Here is a 26,663-nt window from a genome sequence, read left to right on the forward strand (position 1 = left end):
ATAAAACAGCATCTCCAGATAGGGCTGGAAAATCCCTGCCTGAAACAGCAGCCAAACACCTGGCAAGGAGGCAGTGTGTGGGAAAGGTGGTCTCAGGGGGTCACTAGGAGCACTGGCAAGTCAAGGAACTGAATAAGGAGAGGGCCCAGAGGTGAAATGGCACAGGGCGGGCAGGTGACCTGAAGGCAGGCTGGGTGAAAACCTTTCCATTAAAAATTAAAAGCTTATTATTTCCCCCAAACTTTGGCTCCATCTGCACTAGACACAGAAAGCAGTATCATCCCACTGTAAGCAGTCATGGCTTCCCGCAAAGAAACCTGGGAATTGTAGTTTGCTCAGGGTGGTGAATTCCCAGAAGTGGGGCTGATTGTTAAACCACTCTGGAAATTGTAGCTCTGTGAGGGGAATTTTGTGTGTGTGTGTGTGTGTGTGTGTGTGTCTTCTAACAGGGGAAAAAACAACTCAGAGAAGTTTGCGAATTTTTCTTTAATCTCCTCATGAAAATTCACCAGCATTTCAGTGCAAATTTCTCCAAAGGTATACATATTTCCATGCACAGTTCTGCAAGCAATTCCCCCTAGGCTAATGCATTTTCGTACCATTATCTTGACAGACAGAAACCTTTTTCCTGCACACTTCCCCCTAAGATCCACATTTTTCTACATATCCATCGGTCGGATACCTGCATCGCAACATTCGGGTCAGTGCAGATTTCAAAGGATAGCTAGTGGTGTGAATTAGGAAGTGCGAATTCGCCAGCTTTGCATTAAAATTCAAAGCGAAGCCAGTATCTTCCCCGTCCTAAACTCAAGGCGCAGTGGGGGGTGGGGGCAGCGAGTGGAGGAGGGCAGTAGTCCCTGTGCATGTCCCTAGCTTTGATTTCTTCCTACATCTGCCAACCTGAACGGCAGCACTAAGCATATAACCTAAAATGTTGCCTGTTACTGCAGAGAGCATCTCTGCCTGCCAGCCTGCCTGAAGCGCTCTCTGCAAACCCACTCTGTTGTGGCATCGCGTCCTCTGCACGGTTTCGCAGCCTCTGTGCTTTGACAAAGCCTCTTTGCGCTTCCCGCAAAGCTGGGGGGAGGCTTAAGGGGGGGGCCTGGAGGCGGCTGACTCCAAAGCCGGTGGCAGGAGCCGAGGCAGGCAGAGACTCTTGGGATGGCATCTCCCTTGCCTGCAGAGAAAGTCCTAGGGCAGAACTGCCAGCTTCCCAGCTCACCTTTCCCGTCTCAGATGCCACCCAGGAGCAGAAATGCGGTGCTGAGGGCACTGCGGAGAGCCGGTTGGTAAGACTTGGCACCAGCCGGGGAAGGAAACGAAACCGGGCAGCCTTTTCTTCTCTCTCCTTTCAAGGACATGTGCAGGTACAATAGCGGGACTCGGACCGGGACTGGGTTCCTGATTGCCTTTGAAATGCCTTGCTGACTTTTGTTTTAGAGACTTGCCAATTACGGGAGAAAGAGTCTGAATGTGATGGGGCTCTTAACTTGGGGGTAAAACCCTGTAGAACTGAGCCAAATTGTCTTCTTATGCAGAGAGAGGGTCGGGCTGTTGATCAGCTTGGTCCTTTTCCTACTTTTCTTTTTTTTTAAAAAAAAAAAGTCGATTTCTTTAAAAGTCCCTTATTTCCAATTTCCCTTACATGATAGCAAAAGCATGTTAGCCTCTTATTTATATATGTGAAGTAGATAGCTAAGCGTCCTTTGTTTTGCTAATATTTCTGTACTGTATAGAAACGGTAGAATTCCTACTCTCAATGTATTTAAAACTATCGACAGAAAACAGTCGTTTTATTTTACTTTATCATTGACTCCTTTTCTCATTTCTTACCCCTTTCTCCCCTAGTACAGCTATTGCAGCCCCCATTCTCTAAATAAGTATGATGGCTCATATTTTTATTAGGCTTGGGTGATATCAAACTGTCCACTCTGATTATTGATATCATCCATTTATTATATAGGTGTGTGACGTGTGATGCTGTAGATTCTTATTTTTTCTAATTCGAAAGGGAGAGGGGAGTGTTGTTGGTGAGGAGCCATATATTTTACCATATTTAAAGCATGTTCCCCTCCTCCAAGAATCCAGGGAACTGTCGTTTGTTTGTTTTTTTTTTTATAAATTTTTTATTGGTTTTACAAGAGTTTTTATAACAAACAAACATAAAAGAAAAACAGACAAACAAACAAATATAATTTCAAAATGTCCTTTCATAAACTTCTTTCCTCGGACTTCCCCATACCTCCCCTTTCTGCATCCTCATGTCCAAATTTTATAGCAACTTATAAATGTTTTTTCCGATCCTAATTCATCATAGTCCTTTCTTAATCTAATCTTATATTACTGCAACCCTTTCTCTCTGTAGAATCTCGACATTCTAAACTTCATCAAGTTTATAATAGTTCTTAAGATAAATCTTAAATTTCTTCCAGTCTTCTTCCGCAGTCTCCTTTCCCTGGTCACGAATTCTGCTCGTCATTTCTGCCAATGTCATATAGTCAATCACTTTCATCTGCCATTCTTCCAAGGTGGGTAAATCTTGTGTCTTCCAATACTTTGCGATCAGTATTCTTGCTGCTGTTGTTGCATACATGAAGAAAGTTCTATCCTTTTTTGGCACCAGTTGGCCGACAATGCCCAAGAGAAAGGCCTCTGGTTTCTTAAGAAAGGTATATTTAAATACCTTTTTCATTTCATTATATATCATCTTCCAGAAAACCTTAATCTTCGGGCATGTCCACCAAAGGTGATAAAAAGTACCTTCAGTTTCCTTACATTTCCAACATTTGTTATCAGGCAAATGGTAAATTTTTGCTAGCTTAACTGGAGTCATGTACCACCTATAGACCATTTTCATCACATTTTCCTTTAAAGCACTACATGCCGTAAATTTAATACCAGTGTTCCACAACCTTTCCCAGTCAGCAGACATAATATTATGACCAATGTCCTGTGCCCACTTAATCATAACTGATTTAACTGTTTCGTCTTGTGTATTCCATTTCAACAGCAAGTTATACATTCTTGACAAATTCTTAGTATTGGGTTCTAACAATTCTGTCTCAAGTTTTGATTTTTCCACCTGGAAGCCAATTTTCCTGTCTTGTTTAAAAACCTCCATTATTTGATAATAGTGGAGCCAATCTTGTACTTTGGGTTTTAATTTTTCATGGCTCTTTAATTTCAGTTTCTCTCCATCCTGTTCTAAGATCTCACAATACTTTGGCCATCCGACCTCCATATTAACTTTCTTGTGGGCCTTAGCCTCTAAGGGTGACAACCATCTAGGGGTTTTGTTTTCCAACAGATCTTTATATCTCATCCAAACATTAAACAACGCTTTCCTTACAATATGATTTTTAAAGGCACTATGCACTTTGATTTTGTCATACCATAGATATGCATGCCAGCCAAATGCATTATTGAAACCTTCTAAGTCCAAGATATCTGTATTCTCGAGGAGCATCCACTCTTTCAGCCAGCAGAATGCTGCTGCTTCATAGTACAATTTTAAGTCCGGCAGGGCAAATCCCCCTCTTTCTTTTGCATCTGTTAAAATTTTATATTTTATTCTGGGCTTTTTGCCCTGCCAGACAAATTTCGCAATGTCTTTCTGCCACCTCTTGAAACAGTCCATCTTGTCAATAATCTGCAAAGTTTGAAATAAAAATAACATTCTAGGCAATACATTCATCTTAATCACTGCAATTCGGCCTAACATTGACAATCTCAAATTTGACCATATTTCTAAATCTTTTTTAATTTCTAACCAACATTTTTCATAATTGTCCTTATACAGATTCAAGTTTTTAGATGTTAAATTAACCCCTAGATATTTCACCTTCTTAACCACCGTCAGACCTGTCTCTTCTTGAAACTTATTCTTTTCCATATCTGTTAGGTTTTTCCCTAAGACTTTAGTTTTTTGTTTATTCAATTTAAATCCAGCTACCTGTCCAAATTGTTGGATTATTTCCAACACTCTTTTTGTACTAGTGTTTGGCTCCTGCAAGGTCAAAACAAGGTCATCTGCGAACGCTCTTAACTTATAGTGTTTGGTTCCGACCTTTACACCTTTAACCTGCTGGTCGTCTCTAATCATGTTCAGCAACACCTCCAGGACCGAAATAAAAAGCAATGGGGAAATTGGGCACCCCTGTCGTGTTCCTTTTTCTATCTTAAGTTCCTCAGTTATTACATTATTTACAATCAACTTAGCTTTTTGTTCGGAATATATTGCACCCATACCATTCTCAAATCCTTGTCCTACCCCCATCCCATGAAGATTCTTTTTCATAAAACTCCACGAAATATTGTCAAAGGCTTTCTCCGCATCCACAAATATCAAAACTGCTTTAGTATTTATGTTCACCTCTAACTTTTCCAAAATGTCTATTATATTCCTAACATTGTCTGAGAGGTGTCTTTTTGGGAGAAAGCCTGCTTGGTCTCTGTGAATCTTCTCCATCAGTACTCTTTTAAATCTTTTTGCTAAAATGTCTGCAAAAATTTTGTAATCCACATTCAGTAACGAAATTGGGCGGTAGTTCTTCAGTTGAGTCTTTTCAGTCTCTGTCTTTGGTATGAGTGATATATATGCTTCTTTCCACGATTCGGGTGCCTTTTTTCCCTCTAAGATCTCGTTACAAACTTCCTTTAACGGTTGTATCAGCCATTCCTTTAAAGATTTGTAATATCTGGAAGTCAGTCCGTCTGGCCCTGGAGATTTGCCCAGTTGCATGTCCTGAATGGCACCCTCTATCTCTTGTTCTGTTATTCTCTGGTTTAGATCCACCTTGCTATGATGAGAGATTTTTTGTAATCCATATTTATTAAGGAATTTATCTATGTCCTCTTCATTTTGTAATCCTTGGGAATAAAGTTTTTTAAAATAACTCACAAAGCAATTTCTTATCTCGTTGGGTTTAGATATATTTTTTCCATCCACTTCTAGACTTGTGACTGTATTTAATTTCTGTCTTTTCTTAAGTTGCCATGCCAGAAGTTTACCACATTTGTCTGCCGACTCAAATGTCTTTTGTTTCATTTGCTTTATTTTCCATTCTATCTCTTGGTTCATCAATTCCATATATTGTGTTTGATACAACTTAATCTCCCTCAAAATCTCCTGGGACTTTGGTTTTGATCTTAATTTTTTCTCTCCTTCTTTTATCTTTTCCAATTTTTTTTCCTTTTTCTCATTCTGTTTTCTCTTCTTTATTGAATTTTGTTGAATCAAAAATCCTCGCATCACAGCTTTACTTGCGTCCCAGATCACTCTTTTTTCCACATCGCCCTTTAGATTGATTTCAAAATAGTCCTTTAGAGTTTTTTGGGCCTTCATGTGGATCTCTCTATCTCGGAATAGGGTGTCATTCATTCTCCATCTAAACTGACCAGTTGTTGTAAATTTCATTTCCATCTTCACGGCGTTATGGTCGGAACAGGTTTTTGAGCAGATTTCTACCTTCTTAATCTTCGGAGCCATTCCACTAGTAACCCATATTTGGTCGATTCTGGTCCAGGTCATCTTTGCATGGGAGAAAAAGGTTCCCTCTCTTTCAAGAGGGTTCCTTGTTCTCCAAATGTCTATTAAGTCCATATTTTCAGTCATTTCGAAGAAAGTCTTCGGGAGTCTCCCTTCTTTAGTAAGTGTCAGTCTTTGTGTCTTGTCCATGTTTGTAGAGACTACACCATTCATATCTCCCATGATTATCATATTGTATTCCAAATAATCCGTCAAAGTTTCATGGAGTTTTTTGAAGAATTCTGCTTTACCTTCATTTGGTGCATAGATCCCAATTATCAGAAATTTTTCTCCTTGTACCTGAATCTCCACCGCTAAATATCTTCCTTGTTCATCTTTGAACATCATTTTTGGAGCCCACTTCTCTTTTACATAAATCACAACTCCTCTTTTTTTCACTTTGTCCGACGAAATAAATTCTTGTCCCAATTTTTTATTCATAAGCAGTCTCCTGTGTGCTCTAGTTATATGGGTTTCCTGTAAGCAAATCAAGTCCAGTTGTTCTCTGTACAAAATATGGAATACTTGTCGTCTCTTCAAAGGACTGTTCATCCCATTACAATTCCAGCTAAGGAATTGCAGGGCCATCTTGTTATTTTTCTGGTATTCCTCCAACAGCTCCCAATTGTTGTTCCTCCTCTGTTGGTGGTGGAAGATTCTGTCCAAACGAAAGGTTCAGGATGTCTATTACACTCTTTTGCTCAGCAATTGGGTCTACAGTTCCTTTCTGTAAATCTTCTTGATTTCTTTGCAGGAACCTATCTTTATCCTGTATCGTCTTTATTTTCACCTTCTTCCCCCTATAGTCAAAAGACAGTCCCTGTGGAAATTCCCACCTGAAGAGAATGGTGTTCTTCTTCAACAGGTAAACCAAATCCTTATAAGAAGCTCTCAAGTCCAAAATATGTTTAGGAATGTCTTTAAAGATCTGTATCGGTGAGTTCCCAATTTGTAAGGCCTTTTCAAAGTGCAGTCTTAGAATTTTGTCTCTTTCCTCCTTCGATCTCAAGGTAATCAGACAGTCTCTCGGCGCCTTTCTGTTCTGTCTTCTGCCCAGTCTAAATGCTGTTGTAATTTTAAATTCGTCTTCCTCTAGATCTTCCCAGGAATCAGCAAACTCTTTCGTTAAAAAGTCCGTAAGATTGTCTCCTTCGTCCTCTGGAATTGATCGTAGTTTCAAATTCCTTTCTTTTCTTTGTAGTTCCCACAATGCCAGAGTTGTGTCGTGGTCATAGACCTTCCTGGCAATCGGTTCTAATTTTTCCTGGGTCTCTCCAGCAATAGTTCTAGCTTCCTCCGCAATTTGACGTGTGGCAGAATTTTCTTGCGTAAGCCTGTTTATAGATTCTGTATTCAGGTCAAGTCTTGTTGTTAAATCTGTCAATTTCTGTGAATTCTCTGTCAATTTCTTGGTATTTTCAGCCGTCTGCTTTGTTAGATTCTCCAGAGACTGGTTTATCTTAAGAAGGGCTTGCGACACTGCATCCATGGAGACTGCTGTACCTTTTTCTTGTCCTGTTGTCACTGTAGGGGTTATGCCTGAGATCGAGCCTCTTTTCTTGTGTTGCTGTAGCTGTTGTTGATATTGCCTTGTCTTGGCTCTCGTGCTTATCTCGTCTGCTAGGCCACTCATATCCCAAGGTCGTTTCCCACGAGAGCCTTCTCCTAAAGGAAAATTCCACTGTCCCAAAGCGTAGCAACTTTTAATTTACCCTCTAGAGGGAGCAAATCAAAATGTCCGCAAACAAAGGCAAAGAGTATTTAAAAAGCAAATTTATCGGGAGGCTTCTATATGTATATTGCAACACTTTCCCAATAGATAGAGTCCCAGCCTTCCCTGATATATTGTGTCCACAGAGTCCCAAAACTTTGTAACAAATAAGCAATGAGACTTCCACTTTGTTACTTTCACAGGAGTCAAGTCAGTTCAGTGTTCCTTTGTTTTAATAGCAGTTTGTGCCAGGTTGAAGGCTGCAGAGAATTCCCTTTCCTTTAAGTTGGTCATGCAGCTTATAAAATCACTTATTCCTCCCCTCTGCCCTGCAAGCTAGAGGGGATAGTCAAAGTCCAAATGTCGGATTCAAGCAGTTAAAGACAATATCCCATATGGATGCAGCTCAGTAACTTTCGTTGCTTTAATTGTCATGCAGTCGGGGGAAGGCAGACTTCCTTAATTTTCGCCTTTCCCGTTTTCAGCCTAATTTCAAGTAGTTTTGACACGAATAAAGGTTCAATCTTACTCACGGGTCTTTTTTGTCCAGATTATTCAGGAAGGGAATCGGCGCTCTCCACTAATGGCGACGCGGCTTCACCCTGCGGGCTGGGTAGCGATTCTCAGCACCGCGCTCCCCGTTGTCGTTCCGGAGCCTTTAAAAAGGCTCTTTCTGCGGTAAAGGGGGGCGCTTCAGGTGCCCACCGAATCTCCTTGTTCACAGGCTCCGTTCCTGTGATTTTAGGGGTCCCCCGCTTGCCGTAGCGGGTCAGACCCGAACTCGCAGAGCCGTCCTCTCTCCGGAGCTCGGAGAGGGAGCAGCCATTAGCGCTGGCGCCGAACCGGAAGTCCGGAACTGTCGTTTGTTAAGGACGCTGGTAACTGTAAGCTGTGTGTGTGTGTGTTTTGTGTGTGTGTGTGTGTGTGTGTGTGTGTGTGTGTGTGCTTTAAATGCTTGGTGTCTATGCAGCCTTAGTTGACCATTAGGAGGAACTTCCTGGCAATAAGAGCTGTTGGACAGTGGCGCAAACTCCCTCAGATGGACTGTCATTGGAAGTTCTGATTGATAGAGCCATGAGTACGCACTCAGATTTAAATTGGCATTTACTGGGATTTTTACGTTCGCTTACTGGAATTTTAGAACTGAGCTCAGTACGTCATTTTATTGATTGAGACGCAGTAAGCGCCGAGTTCTCAAACCTGGCTCTGCTTCAAGGATTGCCTGCTTGGTTCCTAAGGCTGCAGTCCTATGCCTGCTCAGCTGGGGAATCAGTCCCATTGAACTTCATGGGACTTGCACCTGAGTAGACCTGTGCAGAATTACATTAGAGGCTGTGCAGAATCACATTAGAGGTAGACACATCATGTGTCTACCGTGAGTGCAGAACCAGGGAAAGGAAGGGGAGGCAGGAATCGGGGCCTGAATGGGGCCATAGGACATTTTAAATTAAAGCAGGGGTGGCGGACTTATTTCAGCCCAAGTGGGTGAGTCTCATGCCAGAGTCAGTAGGCTGGTTCCTACACACACACAAACACACACACACACACACACACACACAATCTCTCTCCTCTGTTCAGACCAGCAGGAGACATATAATACTGGGTGACCTTGAGCCAGCCATAGTCCCTCAGCCTAAGCTACCTCTCAGGGTTGTTGTGAGGATAAAATGAGGACGAAGAGAAGAAGGGGCCTTCAGCTCCTTGGAAGAAAAGTGGGGTTTAAATGCAATAATAAATAAATAAACAAATTACCAGAGTTCAGGGACAGTTAAGGAGGGTGCGAAGCAGGGTGGGTGGAGTGGGTGGCAAGGGAGGTGGTGTGGCCCGGTATGCTGTCGTGTGATTGGCAGCCACCCACCTGTCAAATCTGGCCCCGCAAAGCAGATCCTCATAAGGATTTGACCTGTGGAGCCAAACAAGTCCCCCAACTCCACTGTTGAACTTATGGCAGCACTCCATACCTGACTGCTATTAAAGACACAGGCCCCAATCCCCCTCTCCTTGCACTTCGTTGTGCCTGGCTCCTAGCCCCATGACGGACTGAGCATCTGAAATGCCTCAGGTGCATCCAGCAAACTCACTAGGGGGCTGAAGACTATATTGCTGGCTAGGCACGTAAATCTCCCTTGCCAGATCAGAACATCTTAATTAAGAGACATCTTAATTAAGAACCTATTTTTTCCCCGGATTCGCAAAGGATATGTGTGCGCGTTTGTGCACGTGTATGTGTACGTCAGCCAACACCCACACATAACCTGTTCTTCCCATCTGTGAACAACGATGGAGCCTGAGAATAATTATGGATGCCATCATGTTGAGCAGAAGGGAAGATAGAATTGGCAGGATGGTGCACATTCAAAAGATGCCCTCATCTTCATTACCTTGCTGATTTTAGATATACATATGTTGGTGGGTTGTCCATTTGCCCTCCCTAACTTCCAGATTCAGCCTTCCCTGCCAAACCTATCATCCAAATAAACAATGTCATTGGTTGGGAATTGTCTATCAGCCCCATTCCATAATAATCCAGCAAACTCCACTCTCTCTCTCTCTTACACACACACACACACACACACACACACACACACACACACACACACTACTGTGTTTCTCTCTGCTAGAATCAGAACCTGCTGGACCAAGTCAGTGACCCATCTAGTCCAGCATCCCATTCTCACAGTGGCCAACCAGACCATGTTGGCTGTGAGTCCTGGAAAACCTGCTCCCTGCCTTGCAGGCCTTTCCCCTGGTCTGTGGAGGTAGGGTCCTGACTGACTCCAACTACAAAAGCTGTTCAAGAGTGGAATGGACTACCTGAGAAGTGGGTGGACTTGGAAGTTTTACGCAGAGGTTGGATGGCCACCTGTCGGGGATTCTTTAGCTGTGATTCTCACATTGCAGGGGCTTGAGTTACATGACCCTGGGGGCCCTTTCCAACTCTACAGAACTATGATTCTAGGACTTTTGTACTGTACCTGGAACATTATATCCTGGACACTTGGATAACCCATATGGACCGATGAGATTCATTCATGTTAATTTACAACCCAATACCTGTTATGGGGGTGGTGGGATGCCATGTTATCTTATTTGTGTATAACATATAGATGATAGATAGATGATAGATAGATAGATAGATAGATAGATAGATAGATAGATAGATGATAGATAGATAGATAAAGGTAAAGGGACCCCTGGCCATTAGGTCCAGTCGTGGCCGACTCTGGGGTTACGGAGCTCATCTCACTTTATTGGCTGAGGGAGCCGGCATACAGCATCCGGGTCATGTGGCCAGCATGACTAAGCCGCTTCTGGAGAACCAGAGCAGCACACGGAAACGCTGCTTACCTTCCCGCCGGAGTGGTACCTATCTATCTACTTCCACTTTGACATGCTTTCGAACTGCCAGGTTGGCAGAAGCAGGGACCGAGCAACGGGAGCTCACCCCGACGTGGGGATTCGAACCGCTGAGCTTCTGATCGGCAAGTCCTAGGTTCTGTGGTTTAACCCACAGCGCCACATGCATCCCCAGATAGATAGAGCCAATAAATTAAATAATAATAATAATAGATTATAATGATGATGATGATTTTCTTCAGGTAATGACAGACAGAGAACACCTGATGAATCACCCACAAAGATGCCACGTTGTGGATGAGAACATCTCTGCATCTGTGGTTTGCCCAAAGGGCTGGGTGGAGCCAACCTTCACACTCGCTGCCAAAGCTCGAGTTGTCATCACGGGCTGCTTCTTCGTCATTGCAGCATGCAGCAACCTTGCCGTCTTGTACAGCGTCACGAGGAAGAGACGGAAGTCCCACGTCCAGCTGCTCATCCTGAGCCTGACTGTGGCCGACTTGCTCGTCACAATGACCGTCATGCCCCTGGATGCTGTGTGGAATATCACAGTCCAGTGGTATGCTGGCGATGCCCTGTGCAGGCTCCTGAACTTCCTCAAGCTCTTTGCCATGTACTCGGCAGCCCTGGTGCTGGTGGTGATCAGCTTGGACCGGCACTCTGCTATCCTGCACCCCTTTTCGTTTGCTAACTCCAGCCGCCGCAACCGGATCATGCTCTCTGTCGCGTGGATCCTCAGCATCCTGCTGGCCGCTCCCCAGGTAGGAATCCATTAGGACAGAAGGCTTGTTCAGGGAGGTGCACATATTGTAAGGTAAAGATAAAGGGACCCCTGACCGTTAGGTCCAGTCATGGATGACTCTGGGGTTGTGGCTCTCATCTTGCTTTATTGGCCAAGGGAGCCGGCGTGCAGCTTCCAGGTCATGTGGCCAGCATGACTAAGCTGCTTCTAGCGAACCAGAGCAGCACACGGAAACGCCATTTACCGGTACCTTCCCGCAGGAGTGGTACCTATTTATCTACTTGCACTTTGATGTGCTTTCGAACTGCGTGGTGGGCAAGAGCTGGGACCGAACAACGGGAGCTCACCCCGTTGTGGGGATTCGAACTGCCGACCTTCTGGTTGGCAAGTCCTAGGCTCTGTGGTTTAGACCACAGCGCCACCCGCGTCTCGCACATATTGTACCAAGCCACAAAACAGTAATGGAATACAGTGAGAAATACAAAACCAAACAATAACAAGCACCTCCCTCCCTCCCTCCCTCCCTCCCCACAATGCCAGAACCCAAGTAAGAGATTGTATACATTCCGGTGCATCACTACAATTGCCTATTTAATTCGCTTCCTGTGTCATTCTTGCAGGGATCTTACAGAGTATTTTGCTGGGGTAATGTCACTATTTTCATCAGCCAGGATACTGAAGTACAACGTTCATAGCAGAAATATAAACACGACACCCGAAATATATCAGGCTTGTTCATGCACTGCACAGAACACAAGTATAAGCTGTCTGTGCATGTTTACAAGCGTTTGTGTGACAGAATATACACTTATTCATTTTTTCATCTCTGTTAGTGAGTACACAGGTGCACAGATTGCACACTGAATGCACAGCTCAAGGATTTGTGTAAAGAGGTACACAGAGATTGTGCACTTGTAGAACATAATGTGTGAACACTCCATAAAAGCAGCCTCATGGGGATCAGCTTCCTTAGATACATGATTTCTGAATCATGCAGTGTTTGAGCATGAAGGCTGAAACGGAGAATGCTGGCATTTAGAATGTCATTATTACTAATTTCATCCTTCTGACCTTTTCCCATCCTGCATTTATTTGGGGGCAGGGAGGGAGAAGGGGGAAAACCGATGCCTTCTTTTACAGTGGGTTATTTTAGCTGCCTGAATGTATTTGTGTGTGTGTGTCATTATGCATTATTTACAAGCCTTTATGTACCGCGCAGTATTTCAAATCTCAGAGTGCTGCATATTTGTACATGAATAATAATGCATTGATAATTAATATAATAACAAACCAATACATGTGTGCAAATTAATTTAAGTGTGTGTATTATTAGACTGTTTTACCTTTCCATTTCAGCTCTTCCTTTTCCACCTCTACACCATCCCGGGCGTCAATTTCACCCAGTGCGTGACGCATGGGAGTTTCAGAGAGCACTGGCAGGAGACCACCTACAACATGTTCACTTTCACCACCCTCTATGTCACCCCGCTGACCGTGATGGTCGTCTGCTATGTCCGCATCTTATTTGAGATCAGCAAGCAGCTGAAAATTAACAAAGGTGAGTTGGCCTCCCCTCAACTGCATTGGGTAGGAACAATGAAATGCCCTTCGGCTTGTGTTTTTCCAGTTTCTCAAAAGGTTTCTCTTCCCCTGAAAAACAGCCTTCCATTTTTCTGCCTTGTTCTCATGGTTTGGCACTGACCTTATTGCTACGAAATTGCTGAGGATTGTGCCTGTATTACTACTACTACTACTACTACTTCTCCTTCCCCTGCCCCCCTATTATTACTATTACTATTACCACCCGTGATTTATTAATCGCCTTCTGAACAATTGTCTCAAGGTGATTTGCACATATTTAAAAGCAGTTAAAAACCACAAACACAGCAAATGCATTTATAACAACAGTGACCCCTAACAAGGTAGACACTTGAAGACCCATGTCTCCAATGGGAAAAGCTCTATGGGCCCCTCCAGATAGTCTTTTTTTATTGCACATTCATGATGATTTGTGCTCATGTTGGTGTTGGGGCAGTTATATACAATCATACTTTCGATACTGTTTTCACCCGAACAAAGTTTCAGCTTTGCTTCCAGTCAGTGCACGTCTCATAACTTCCTGCAGAAAACCTGAAACTTTTCATGCCACAAATGTTCTGGTCTAATTAAATTTTTTTGTCCTACTTTTGGTGAGCTATAGCACAGGATGGCAATAATATGGTAATGTTGGGGAAGTGTCACACGACTACTAAAGCAGATTGGTGTGTGGATTGTCCAGTATAAATCCACTGTTAATGCACTAGTATTGCCTTGATGACATGTTACAGGAATAGGGTTGCCAGACCTCTGGGACTAACCTGAACTCTCCAGGTTTGCCTGGCCCCCTCCAGGGGAGGGCTTGAATATCCAGGTGACTTAAGTCTACGTGTGCATCTTGTAAGCTTCAGTCCAGCAGGAGCAGCCTGCAAAGTATTGCACAACTACCTGGAGGGATCTGTCCTCCCCCTCTTCCTCCGCCCCTCTCCCAATTAACCTCCATTTCCAGGGTGGAAGGGAGCACAGAGGAAGACTCACCAGGGGCTGCCCCTGAAGCTCAGGTTTGGCCCCTGCAATTTCAGGGTCTGGGATGCTCCCGGCCTGGCAACCCTATACAGTAGTGGTTTTCAACCAGTGTGCTGTGGCACCCTGAGGTGCCTTGAATGATGGTCAGGGGTGCCGCAGGCAACCCTGGCCTCTGTCCTTCTTTCCTTCCCTCCCTTCTCTGATGCCCTCATGCATCTCTGCCTCCCAAAGGCTTGTGTAGTTGTTTGTTACAACAGCCCTGGCTACAAGCTCCCCGAGTGAATGGTGCCTGACAACGGGGTTCCCCTTCGGTTAGTCTCTGTCAGACTGCTAGAGCTAGGGGCACCCTCTTCCTAGGCCCCTGTGGGGTGGCATCTCTCTTTGGGGTGGCAGCTCAGAGACCAGGGGCAGTAGCGGCAGCTGCCTGGAGAGAGGAGGCTGAGGGAACACTCCACAAGGGAGGGTGTTCGAAAAGGAGTGAGGGACTGCTGGCTCTGCAGGCAAGGAGTAGTAAAATTCCTGAAACCCACAAAGTTGGTTTTTTTTTACATCTGGGTTTCCCCTGACATTTTGCCGATTCGGCAAAATTCCCCAACACCATTTTTACACCTGAAAACCAAGACATGTCTGGAATTTTCCTGACATATGGCAAGCCTAGCAAGGGGTGACATAACTGGGCTTCTGAGGCTCAGAGCATGTTTCCTCACAGGGGAGCCGCAGAAAGAATGTAGTTGGTCAAGGGAGCCATGGACTCAAAGGTTGAAAACCTCTGCTATACAGAATACAACTGCAAAGCAACAACGTCATCACCTGTCCAGAGGGGCCCTGTCTTGTTTTTATCTGCCCCACCTGCTCTTGGATCACTCCGGCCCAGAGTGGGACCTGCATTTCATTCAGAAGAGAGCAACCTTTTGCCCCACAACTGATTCCTTTGAGCCTCTCCCACAGGTCTCGCCAGAGGGAAGGACGACCACATCTCCAAGGCCAGAATGAAGACACTCCGGATGACGGTTGTGATTGTGGCTTCTTTCATCGTTTGCTGGACCCCTTATTACCTCCTGGGCTTGTGGTACTGGTTCCAGCCTGACATGATCCGCAGAATGCCGGAGTACATCAACCACTTCCTCTTCCTCTTCGGCCTGCTGCACACTTGTACGGATCCCATCGTCTACGGCCTTTACACCCCGTCCTTTCGAGAGGACATGAAACTGTGCATCAGGAACCTGAAAGCGACGGTGGCCCACCAGGAGAAAAAACTTGCATCTGTTTCAGAGATGAACCATAAAGACTCTCATGATCAAGGTCAGGTGCCGTCAAGCGTTTCCAACGGAGGGACTATGCACACTGTGTTCTAGAGGGGAAAACCCTCTGGGAGGGATGAAACTCAGGGTGAGCTCACTTATGCAGGCAGAACACCTGAATTGCTACACCTGTCTTAACTTTGCACTTGAGGACTAAATGTCTGGACCAACTCTCTTAAGCTGCACTAGGTTTAAGGTGATCTAGGGATATAGGAGGGTGCCTGGTCCCAAGTCACACACTTGGTGAATCCAGCACAGGATCGTCCGCATTTACCAGCAGCAGCTCTCCAATATTTCAGGCAGGGATTGCCGCCAACTGTGCCTGGAGATGACTGCGACTGGAACCCGGGGCCTTCTGGATGCAAAGCAGATGCTCTGCCACTGAGCTAATGGGTCGAACAGTTCCTGCACACGCAAGTCACCAGTTTATGCCACAGGCATCAAGCGATGGACAGGCATGTATGAAGCAGGCCCCAGCAAACACCGAGTGGGGCATTCAGATTCTAAAACCCCATTTGTACTGAGACCTCAGCATAAATGGAATTTAAGATGTCAAGCTGTTGTTAAACATTTGGGAGTGGGGAGGGTCAAATTGTGTCCCACAATCATCCTGAACAAAATGCGGCCACTTGAGACCCAACACATTGTGCAATGTCAATTTTTAAAGCTGTATTAAGCCAATTGGATACATTTTCAGAAATTATATTATGCTTTATTTGGGGTAGCATGATTTTTGTTCTAGTAGCAGTTTTATTATTACTATTAACCGTTATTGGGTCTGTGACCATATAATAAAATTTGTTGTATTATTATTATTATTATTATTATTATTATTATTATTATTATTACTGCCTGGATGAAGGAAGATGGGTAAGTGGGTGCGTCCAGAAACCTCTGCCTTTGGCATGGCTGGAATGTACCCAACTGCCCCAGGGTTAAGAGGCAAATGTGTTGGCCTGCCCACTCTTCCCTCTGCCCCCACCCACCACTAGCATATACGAAGACCCAGCCCACTCCCTGGGGGCTTAGATGAACAGTTCCTTGGAGCTTAGTGTCTCAGGGCAGCCCTCTCCCCACCCTCAAAATAGGAGCGTCATGACTTACCACGCATATGTCACAGTTCTAATGTTCAAAGTGCATGAGAGTCTTTATTGCAATTGCCTTTACAACAAGCTTGCGAGGTAGGCCGCCACAATTCCCATTTTATCAATGGAGGGCTGGTGTTGACCAAGTGATTTGCCCAAAGGCCTGTGGAGAAGAGGGGACTCAAACCAACTGCCCTCGGTGTGTGGTTTGTAAAGCGGCTGCTACGCAGAATAAAACCAGGACGGCAAATGCAAAATTCACCCAGAAGGCCTGTTTTGCAAAGTCCAAACCGAAAGAAGTCCATTTACTTATTTTCCACCTTCGCAACTTGAGCCACCCTCTGCCTCTTACAGGTGTTACTGTCCTGAGCTGCAGCGGAGATGATCTTGCCATTTGCAATATCTCTTCCAGTGCTCAGCCGGCGTGTGGTTTTTTTCCTACAGTCAGATCACAGGTGGAAACCCTGCGTTCCTGCAGGGGCTCTTAGACTCTCAGCAGCTCCCCAGCAGGGCCAATGGTCAGGGATGATAGGAGCTGGAGCCCCACAACATCTGGAGGGCCCCAGGGTCCCATCCCTCTGAGCCAGGTGATCAGATTGCTGCTCCGAGAGCCACCTGTGCCTCTCTGCTTGAGGGCAGACGCTGCTCCACACACTGTTGCCTCGCTTTGGGGAAAAGGGGACTTTCTGGAGAGAGATGGTTCTCCCCCTTTGAGGAAGGTGTTCCTGCAAGATAAGCCCCAACCAGCTGAAAGGAGGGCGGCAGCAGGCTGGTCACAGGGAGAAGCAAGAGAAAGAGGAACAGGGAAAAGCACAAAGGAAGGGGGAGCCCAGCAGTTGAGGAGAAGCAACAGGATGCAGACTGCATGCCTTTGCTCTCAGACTGGGAACGTGTTTCTGACTTGGGCATTTGGCAGGCGAATGCTGGAGTGGAAATCATGTTTCAAGGGACACAGGGTCTCTTGTCTTCTTTCTCACACCCAGAGTTGCGCTCATTCCTACTTGCATGCTTCTCAGGGGTATCTGGTTGAACACTGCAAGAATGGGCAGCTGGGCTAGTTGGGCCTCCTCTGACAGGGCTCTTATGTTGCCTTGGGCCAAATCAGGACACAGGAAGGTGCCTTAGGTCAGACTATGAGTCTGTTTAGCTAGGGATTGCCTCAGCATCAATTTCTAGCAATCACAAGTCAGGCAGGAAAGTGCACATGGGTCCTGCTTCTAAACTTTTCATTGGGGCATACAGGTGGCCACTGTAAGAAGGGCTGCTGGGCAAAAGGGCATCTGGTCTGACTCTGACCCAGCTCTTCCGTCATTTATATGGTATTATGGAGGGGAGGGGGAGAGAATTCAGGAAATTTCTTTCCAGTGCCCATATCAGAAAAGAGTGCAAGGGGGAGATTTGAGATGAAGAACATCACCCTTACTTGCACAGGGCATTGAAGCTCTTGCTAGTGATTGCAGACATGGGAGCCCACCCCCACCCTTAAGTCTTGCCAGTCCCTGTTCAGCAGGATTTCTGCACTTCCTGTCACCTGCATCGTCCTGCTCCATCTTTAAGCTAAGGAGGGTCCACCTACTTGACTCGTGTTCAGAGAAGCAAGGCAAAACCAGAGAGATATGAAATAGCTGTGCTGGGAAAGTTAAGGCAGCTGAAACATCCTACCCTAGCCCCCAGAGGGCCCCCCCCCCAGCTTCAGAGTGGAAAGTTTCATGAAGGCTTTAGATTGCTCAATATTAAGGCATATGGTGAGGGTCGGCAGCCCTGTCCCATCCCCACAAGTTCATTGTTTTAAGTCAAAAATCTTGTTCCAATAGTAAAGGAAAGCTGGGGAGTTGCTAGCCCCAATGGCAACCAGCAGCAGCAGATACAGGCTCATCATGATAGCGAAGTGATGCTTAGAGACCCACGACTGGCTAGCAGGCCTAGAGAGAAAAAAGAGACAGCGATAACTACATCCAGCCACAAGGAGGCGCAACTTTTCAAAGCCCCTACCCCCCGCAATGTGATTATATGCCCAGGCCAAAGCTTTGCTGCTGGTTTAGATATGGCCGCAATGGCTCTTTTAAAACATAGAATTGTAGAGTTGGAAGCGACCCTGAGGGTCATCCAGTCCAACCCCCTGCAATGCAGGAATTCTGCTCACAGCTGTCCCTGGATGGGCTTGAACAGCCAACCTTCTGGTTAACAGCCAGACACACTGGCCCATTGGGCACATACTGTGTCTTTTCAATGTGTGCATTTTTAATGTATTTTCATATGGCCGATTTTGAAAGCTGTTTTATTGTCATTGGAATACTTGTCCCCTTTTGGTTGCCCGCGCTGAAGACCACTGGCAAAAATATATATGTCAAAATACTACTATGTGTACAATGTGTGTGTGTTCAGGATTCTGCATATGCATTTTTCCAAAAGTTAACAAAAAGATAAATTGAACTTCTGCAACCAAAGCAGCGAACTGTGTTTTTTTGCGTTTGTGCAGAAGTCTTCTGAGCAATGCCAACACTGCAAAACAACTTGTTTTGCACACTCATCCCTTACAGTCCTGTCCGTCATGTTAGCGATTTTCCTGCATTTTTGAAGCACACGCTTTCAGATGAACTTACAAAGCACTTGCACCCTTGGTCAGGGTATTTGGGGGCAGGGAGGGTGGCAGAAGGGCACTTACCTCCGGTGCTGCTTCTGCGAATAGACGAGCAAGTACTTCACCCGTATCAGCTGATTGTTCGTGACGACAAAGTATTTCTGGGGAACGTCGCCCCCTTCGCTGTTCCTTACTCTGGCTCTTTTCTTGTCTATTTCTTTAGAATCTGGTCAAAATGAGCAGAAGAGGACCTCTTAGACAAGGAGGTGAAAGATACAACCGCACTGGAGGTCTCAGGGCAAAGGGATCAGTTCCTGTCACCAGCACAGGTCATGCCATGTGCCCCATGAATTGCTGTGTCTGTTTTCTGAGTAAAGTGCAGGACAGGGAAGAAGAGAAGGGGGTGTCAGAAAAAGCTAGAGAAAAAGGGGGCGGTGGCCTGCTTCCTTTTGACTCTGGCCCCTCCCACTGCTGGCTTTTGACTCTGGCTCCTCCCACCTCCAGCAGGTGTTCCTGCAAGGCTCTCGAGAGACAAAATGTTGCCCAGCCAAGCTAGATGGACCAATGATCTGATCACACGTGAGGCTGCTTCAGCCCTGCCTTCTCCAACTGCATGCCCTCCAGATTGGAAGGGACCAATCTAGAGTTGGAAGGGACCCTGAGGATTGTCTAGCTCAGCAGTTCTCAACCTGTGGGTCCTCAGATGTTGTTGGATTACAACTCCCATCATCCCTGAGCTCTGGCCTTGATAGCTAGGGGTGATGGGAGTTGTAGTTCAACAACATCTGGGGACCCACAGGCTGAGAAAGGCTGGTCTAGTCCAACCCCCTGCAATGCAGGAATATGCAGTTGTCTGTCCCATATGGGGATCGAAGCTGCAGTCTTGGCGTTATCAGCCCCACACTCTTAACCAACTGAGCTAGCCATCTGGTGCCAGATGTTGTAGCCTACAACTCCCATCAGCACCTGCCAGTACAGCTGCACCGAGGATGGGGCTGATGAGAGCACGGCTCTGCTGGCTGGGGGCTGACGGGAGCTGGGGGCCTAAGCAGGTGCGCCGAGTCAAGTCTTTTCTAGACTCACCTTTCTTTTTCACCTGGCATTTTACATCTGGGTGATCGATGATCTCACACACGGCAACACAGCTGAGGATCGGTCCCATCAGGCTCTGCTGCCAGCCGAGGCCATGGGGGCTATAGAGGAGAGCGAGGCTCAGGTCACTGGTGAGGTAGGTGCCTTCCCCAAATAAGGAGGTCTAGAAAAAGCAGGACGGGCATGTTGCACATGAACTGGGCTGCAAGCTGGCAGCCAGCCATTTCAAACATATCCAATCACAGCAAATCTGTCTCATTCCTAGAAGCGTTTTAGGAAGCTGATTTAGACCTACAGTGGTGCCTCGCAAGACGAAATTAATTCGTTCCGCAAGTTTTTTCTTCTTGCGAGTTTTTCGTCTTGCGAAGCACGGTTTCCCATAGGAATGCATTGAAAATCAATTAATGCGTTCCTATGGAGACCGCCTTCAGACCAGGTCCAGGGACAGTCTGTCCCCAGACCTCTTCTGAAGGCTGGCGGGGGGAGAAGGACTTTTCTCCCCACCGCCAGCCTTCAGAACAGCCTTCTGAAGGCTGGCGGTGGGAAGAAAAGCCCTTCTCCCGCCGCCAGCCTTCAGAAGAGTTCCCGGAGGGCTGCCTAGGCTGCGGATAGCAGCCTGCTGCCCGGTGCGAGGCAGACATCTGCAGCTTGGGGTGCCCTGCAGGACTTCCCCGCAGGGCTCTCCAAGCTGCGGATAGCAGCCTGCTGCCCCACACGAGGGGCGCTCTTAAGCAGAGCGCCCCTCGCGCGGGGCAGACATTCGCAGCTTGGGGAGCCCTGCAGGACTTCCCCGCAGGGCTCTCCAAGCTGCGGATAGCAGCCTGCTGCCCCGCACGAGGGGCGCTCTTTAGCAGAGCGCCCCTCGCGTGGGGCAGACATTCGCAGCTTGGGGAGCCCTGCAGGACTTCCCCGCAGGGCTCTGCAAGCTGCGGATAGCAGCCTGCTGCCCCGCACGAGGGGCGCTCTTTAGCAGAGCGCCCCTCGCGCGGGGCAGACATTCACAGCTGCTATCCGCAGCTTGGAGAGCCCTGCGGGGAACTCCTGCAGGGCTCCCCAAGCTGCGAATGTCTGCCCCACGCGAGGGGCGCTCTGCTTAAGAGCGCCCCTTGCGCGGGGCAGCATGCTGCTATCCGCAGCCTAGGCAGCCCTCCGGGAACTCTTCTGAAGGCTGGCGGGGGAGAAGGGCTTTTCTTCCCACCGCCAACCTTCAGAACAGCCTTCTGAATGTTGGCGGTGGGGAGGAAAACCTTCCTCCCACCGCAAATCTTCAAAACAGGTCCGGGAACAGAGGAGAAGCGCTGCGCGCCTTCCCCTCTGTTCCCGGACCTGTCCTGAAGGCTTGCGGTGGGAGGAGGGCTTTCCTCCCCACCGCCAACATTCAGAATGCTGTTCTGAATGTTGGCGGTGGGGAGGAAAAACCCTCCTCCCACGCAAGTCCCGGGAACAGAGGCGAAGCGCTGCGCGCCTTCTCCTCTGTTCCCGGACCTCCCACCACAAGCCTTCAGGACAGGTCTGGGAACAGAGGAGAAGGTGCGCTGCACTTCCCCGCTGTCCCAGGAGATTTCCCTATGGGCTTTCGTCTTGCGAAGCAAGCCCATAGGGAAATTCGTCTTGCGAAGCCTCTAAAAATCGGAAAACCCTTTCGTCTTGCGGGTTTTTCGTTTAGCGAGGCATTCGTCTTGCGGGGTACCACTGTAGTTCAGTCTGAACTGACTGGCAGCAGCTTTCTGACCAAGCTAAGCAGCCTAGAGCAAAATATACATCAGGAGGCTTAGTATGGCCAGAATCAAGTATACACTTCCAGAGCTAACGCTAAATACATTACAGTGGAACCTCGGTTGTCGAACGCTTCAGAAGCCGAACAATTCAGAACCCGAAAGCCGACAACCCGGAAGTGAATGCTGAGGTTTTCAAACGGGCCTCGGAAGTCATCGCCTACCCATATGCTATCTGAAACCAGTACTGGTTGCCAGATGTGAAATATATTCAATTCTGAAATACAACCCAGACTCAAACCTTACCCGGTTTAAATGGCACTGTAGCCCATTGTGCACTATGGAGTGGAAGTTCTCCAGCCGGCTCCCATGGAATGCATAGATGAGGTCTCGTCCCGCCTTGGTCTCTTCAAATTTGGCATTCATTTGACTGGAATAAGTGATTTCAAACAGGAAGTCTGGTGCAGGGACGGGGACGCAGGGCACTCCTGTCAGTTCCTGGATCTTCTTATACTTCAATGCCAATAAAATATATTGAAGTTACTGGGTTGCTTTGAGAATCCAGGGCCCTCTAGATGTTTTGGACTACAACTCTCACCAGCCCCCGGGCTAATGCAAGTTGTGCTCTGAAGCACCCAGCAGACCCCAGGCTGGCAAAAGCTGATTTAAAGGCAGAAATCATCCCCATAGGAAGTAAAATAGTATCTTTAAGAAACATAGGAAGCTGTTTTCCCCTGGCCCATCTAGGTCAGCACTGTCTGCACGGACTAGCAGCAGCTGCCCAGGATTTCAGGCACGGGTCTTTCCTGGAGAAGGCAGGGATTGAACCTGCAAAGCAGGTACGCCACCACTGAGTTAAGGCTCTTCCCCCAAGTCTTGGGACTCCACTTAACAAGATGTACCCCAGTAATACTGCAAGCAGTGGGCTGCCCCAGCTCTTCCCTGGCCAATGCTGAAGCCAGCAGGAGGCTGTGCATTTTTAAAAGGCATTCAGTAACCTCTGAGATTTCAGTGTCTCCCCTGCTGGGCTTTTGGCTCATTGATGCTCAGTTAACTTTTTGTAATCGATGAAGATATATTGTAGTAGAAGAGGTTTGAGCAAAGACACTGTTGAGGTGAGGGGGTGCGGAGTTGACTTACTAAGCAATGTAATTTAGTTGATTTGATGGTTAATGTGAAAAGGTTTGAAACATTTAAGAAAAAAATTATGTGTGTGTGTATGCTATAGGTTTGACTTGCTCCTGCATTGCATTTTTGCCATCTGTTAACCACCTCACAGGTCCTCTCTTTTGTCCAAAAAATAATTTAAAATTATTTTTTTTAAAAAAAAAAACCCTAAAACAAAACATGTTATCCCATTTATCTAGATTCTGCTTTAACATGCTTACTCTCCCCTGCAGCCTTGTGCCCAGATGCAGATTGCTGACACCCCTGACACCTCCAATATTCCTTGGATCCATTTGCACACGTTCGATAACTGGGTTGTCGCCAGCGTCGCTTCTCACCTCCTTTTTGCTTGTACTGTGTATGCACAGGGCCTTGGAAGACAAAACCCAGCCCAGCAACTCCCAGCCTCTCGTGCCTGTATCTTGGGCCAACTCAAGCAGCTCTTTCAAGCCCACCAAGGCATTTGTATCTGCAAGCTGAGAGAGAGAAACAGAGAGAAACATGGGTTGCTGGCTTTCCTTGAGCATCTCACACAGTCAGAGACCCCCCTAGTGGTGAAAGAAAGGCAACTTCTCCAACACACGTCTTCAGGGCATTAGCTGGCAAGCAAATCCTTGTGGACAAACCCTATAGGCCTTCTTATTCGCCCCCTTGGAACACAAACTCCACATGGACGGAGACACACACACACACACACAGCTTCCTCTTCTCTCCTCAATCCATCAAACTTGAACCATTTCATCTAACAGATCCTCATAACTGGTGGCATTTATTTCCACAAGCATGGTGGCACTGTGAACAACCCCACAAATGGCAAGGGTGGAATTCTTTTAGAACACAACAGAGCTCAACTATCTTTCATTGCGAAACATCACTCCTCTAACGACTCCTGGGTACCCTTGTCTGCTTAGAATGGGAAGATATTTGCAGAAAGGGGTACTGTTTCTGGTTGTATATCCAATACAGTGGTACCTCAGGTTACAAACACTTCAGGTTACAAACTCCACTAACCCAGAAGTAGTACCTCGGGTTACAAACTTTGCCCCAGTATGAGAATGGAAATCATGCGGCAGCGGGAAGCCCCATTAGTGAAAGCATGCCTCAGGTTAAGAACGGTTTCGGGTTAAGAACAGACCTCCGGAACGAATTAAGTTCATAACCAGAGGTACCACTGTAATAATAATAATAATAATAATAATAATAATAATAAAATTGATACGATACTATACTACACTACGCTACACTACAATGAGATGTTTAAATGTTTATTTGATTTTCCCGAAACACTTGTCATCCTCTCCTGCCACACCAGTGTGGCTTGCTACACCCTTTGAGAACCACTGCCCTAAACCATGAGGGATGGTGGGATTACTTTGGGTGGGAATTTACCAGGTGCTCAATAGAATCATAGAATTGTAGAGTTGGCAGGGACCCCCTGGGTCATCCAGTCCAGCTAGATGCAGGAATCTCAAAGCCCCTTACAAGCAGAAAACCAGGCAAAACAACCTCCCATCCCCTACATCTATTCCAAGCTCGGGTAGGGAAGAAGCTTGTTTTTGAAATTCCTGCTCCCACCCCTGCAAGCTGGGGAGGAGAACAGCTTGTTCCTGGCCTTGAGCTGCATTTCAGAGGCAACGTCAGGGACAAGACCCTCTCATGAGTTCTCTAGTTGAACTATGCGCTGTGTGAATAATAATAATTACTGATAGAATCATAGAATTGTAGGCATATAAAGGGTCATGCCGTCAGGGGACGACAGAGGACAAGATGGTTGGACAGTGTTCTCGAAGCTACAAACATGAGTTTGACCAAACTGCAGGAGGCAGTGGAAGACAGGAGTGCCTGGCCTGCTCTGGTCCATGAGGTCGCGAAGAGTCGGACACGACTAAACGATTAAACAACAAAGGGCCATGTAGTCCAACCCCTGGCAATGCAGGAATTGCTGCAATCATCATCATCATCATCATCATTCCTGGCCATTCAATCTCTGTTTAAAAACTTCCTGTGAAGTAGAGCCCACCACCTACTCACCAAAGCCTCAAAATCCTTGGTCTCGTCCGTGGTATAGAGTCCTGGGAAGGGCCGAAGGACAGAATCCCGCTTGTAGCTCTGCAGGGCAGAGACGAAGAAGCTGCACTTCAGGTCTGCAGCCAAGAGATCTGCCTTGAGCGCCTCTCGCACCCGCTCTCGGAGGCCCGCGACCCCGGCAGCCGGCACCTGCATTGCCAAGGGACCCTCCTGCCATTAAAACACAGGTGGAAGTTAGAAAAATCAAGAGTTGAGAGAGGCCTGGTTCACACAACACCATTAGCCAGGCTATAGCTTACAGGGACCAAGCAAATGTGCTGCCTCCTGGAGAGGCATTCCCAAGCACTCTGCTCCCTCCTTCCCTCGTCTTTTGACTCTTGTGCTGCACCAAGCTAAGACAGTGTTTGGCACGTCATCCAAACCTAGACTCACAGGTCTTGGTTCAGATGACAAGCTCGGCATCGGGGTGGGGTGGGGGGAATAATACCAGGGAGAAGCCAAGCAGCCAAGCACTCCTCTCTGGGAACCCACACATTTGCATAGTCCTCAAAAGTCCCCGTTTGGCTTACCATGTCATGCAAACCAGGCCATCAGGTCTCCAACAAACATCCCCACAAGCAAACAGACGTTTCCCGGGGAACAGCGATCCTACTCTTCCCAGACGCTGAGTTGAAAGAACAACAAAAAAGAGATGATAAAACACATTCTGCAGCATCCAGAATTAAAGTTACCCTCACCGGGGCCGCCCGAGGCTACGCTTCTACCCTTTAAACGGTCACATGGCAGCCAGGCATTCAACAGGTGAGACTTTGCGCAGCTGCATCATTGCACCTTCCAGCTTGGAAAACCCAGCCCCACCCCACCGACCCAAATATGGCAGACTGCAAGTATTTTGAGGGGTGTGGAAACACAAATCAAAAGATACAACTGCCTAGCAAGCAAGTGTTTTAGCAGCTCTGTGACGGGCTGAAGCCCAACAGGTCTGTTTTTATCGTTTGCATCCAAGCTTCACCTGTTGAACTTCTGCCTGTAAGGCAGCTGTTAAACGGGCAGGATCCCACGCTGCCAAAAAAGCGTCTTCCCCTTTCTCCTTGACATTTGTGTGTGTGTGTGTGTGGTCTTTATTCTTCCCCTCGCCCTCCGGCCTACCTCAGGGGCTACTCAGCAAAAGGCGACTCTCACTGAGGTGGAAGAAGAGAAGAGGCCCTCCCAATTCCTACTGAACATGCTCAGCTCAGCTCAGCTCAGCCATGCGCAGTAGCAGGAGCTGAAGCCGCATGCGTGCCAGCAGTTGATTATGAGCGTGCGCAGTGGCAGGAGCTGAGCCGCCTCCTTTACCCTTACCCTTACCATGCCTTTGCTTACTACGTCATCCTGAGCATGCTCACTAGAAGCACCTGCCGGCCTTTGTTCTTAGACAGGCTCAGTAGCAGCAAATGAAGCCACGCTTTGCCCTTACCTGATTTTAAGCATGCTCAGTATAAACAATGAAGCTCAACCCCTGGCCCTGGTCCTGCCCTCATCCAATCCTGAGCATGCTCAGTAGCAGTAAGTGAAGCTTCAGCCTTGACCTTTCTTTCACGTGGAGGGTGTTCAGTTAACTGGCGCGTACAATCCTGCCCAGGTCAATTCAGAAGTAAGCCTTCAGCATCAATTTATGTTCCCAGGCTGTCTAAAAATCAGTAAAAAGCAGGGGCAGCAGCAGCAGCCACTGGCAGTCTTATACTTCGTCAGTTTCTCTCTAACCGCCTTTTAAAGCCATCCAACTTAATGGTCATTTCATATTGTGGTGCCA

General features: G+C 46.9%; 2 protein-coding genes across 4 annotated transcripts; one reads left to right on the plus strand and one right to left on the minus strand.

Moving 5' to 3' along the window:
• Positions 1–512: 512 nt before the first annotated feature.
• On the plus strand, positions 513–17,767 carry LOC309518924 (gonadotropin-releasing hormone II receptor-like). The gene is made up of 4 exons (XM_082199517.1): positions 513–1,367; positions 10,838–11,356; positions 12,694–12,895; positions 14,848–17,767. The coding sequence occupies exons 2-4, from the start codon at positions 10,841–10,843 to the stop codon at positions 15,252–15,254; spliced, it is 1,125 nt and encodes a 374-aa protein (XP_082055643.1). The 5' UTR covers positions 513–1,367; positions 10,838–10,840; the 3' UTR covers positions 15,255–17,767.
• On the minus strand, positions 16,321–26,172 carry PARP16 (poly(ADP-ribose) polymerase family member 16). 3 transcript variants are annotated; one of them, XM_082199518.1, is made up of 8 exons: positions 26,018–26,172; positions 25,438–25,532; positions 24,872–25,078; positions 23,179–23,316; positions 21,980–22,186; positions 19,950–20,121; positions 18,951–19,092; positions 16,321–18,207 (listed from the first exon to the last, which is right to left on the minus strand). In XM_082199518.1, exons 2-8 carry the CDS (start codon positions 25,438–25,440, stop codon positions 18,066–18,068), a joined length of 1,011 nt encoding a protein of 336 aa, XP_082055644.1. In that variant the 5' UTR covers positions 25,441–25,532; positions 26,018–26,172; the 3' UTR covers positions 16,321–18,065. The 3 variants fall into 3 exon arrangements, with proteins under 3 accessions (XP_082055644.1, XP_082055645.1, XP_082055646.1); XM_082199519.1 differs by having other exon boundaries at positions 25,881–26,024; XM_082199520.1 differs by lacking the exon at positions 25,438–25,532 and having other exon boundaries at positions 26,018–26,085.
• Positions 26,173–26,663: the final 491 nt, after the last annotated feature.

The sequence above is a fragment of the Podarcis vaucheri genome, assembly GCF_965113315.1.
Source record: "Podarcis vaucheri genome assembly, chromosome: 14".
In the NCBI taxonomy this organism is placed as follows: Eukaryota; Metazoa; Chordata; class Lepidosauria; order Squamata; family Lacertidae; genus Podarcis; species Podarcis vaucheri.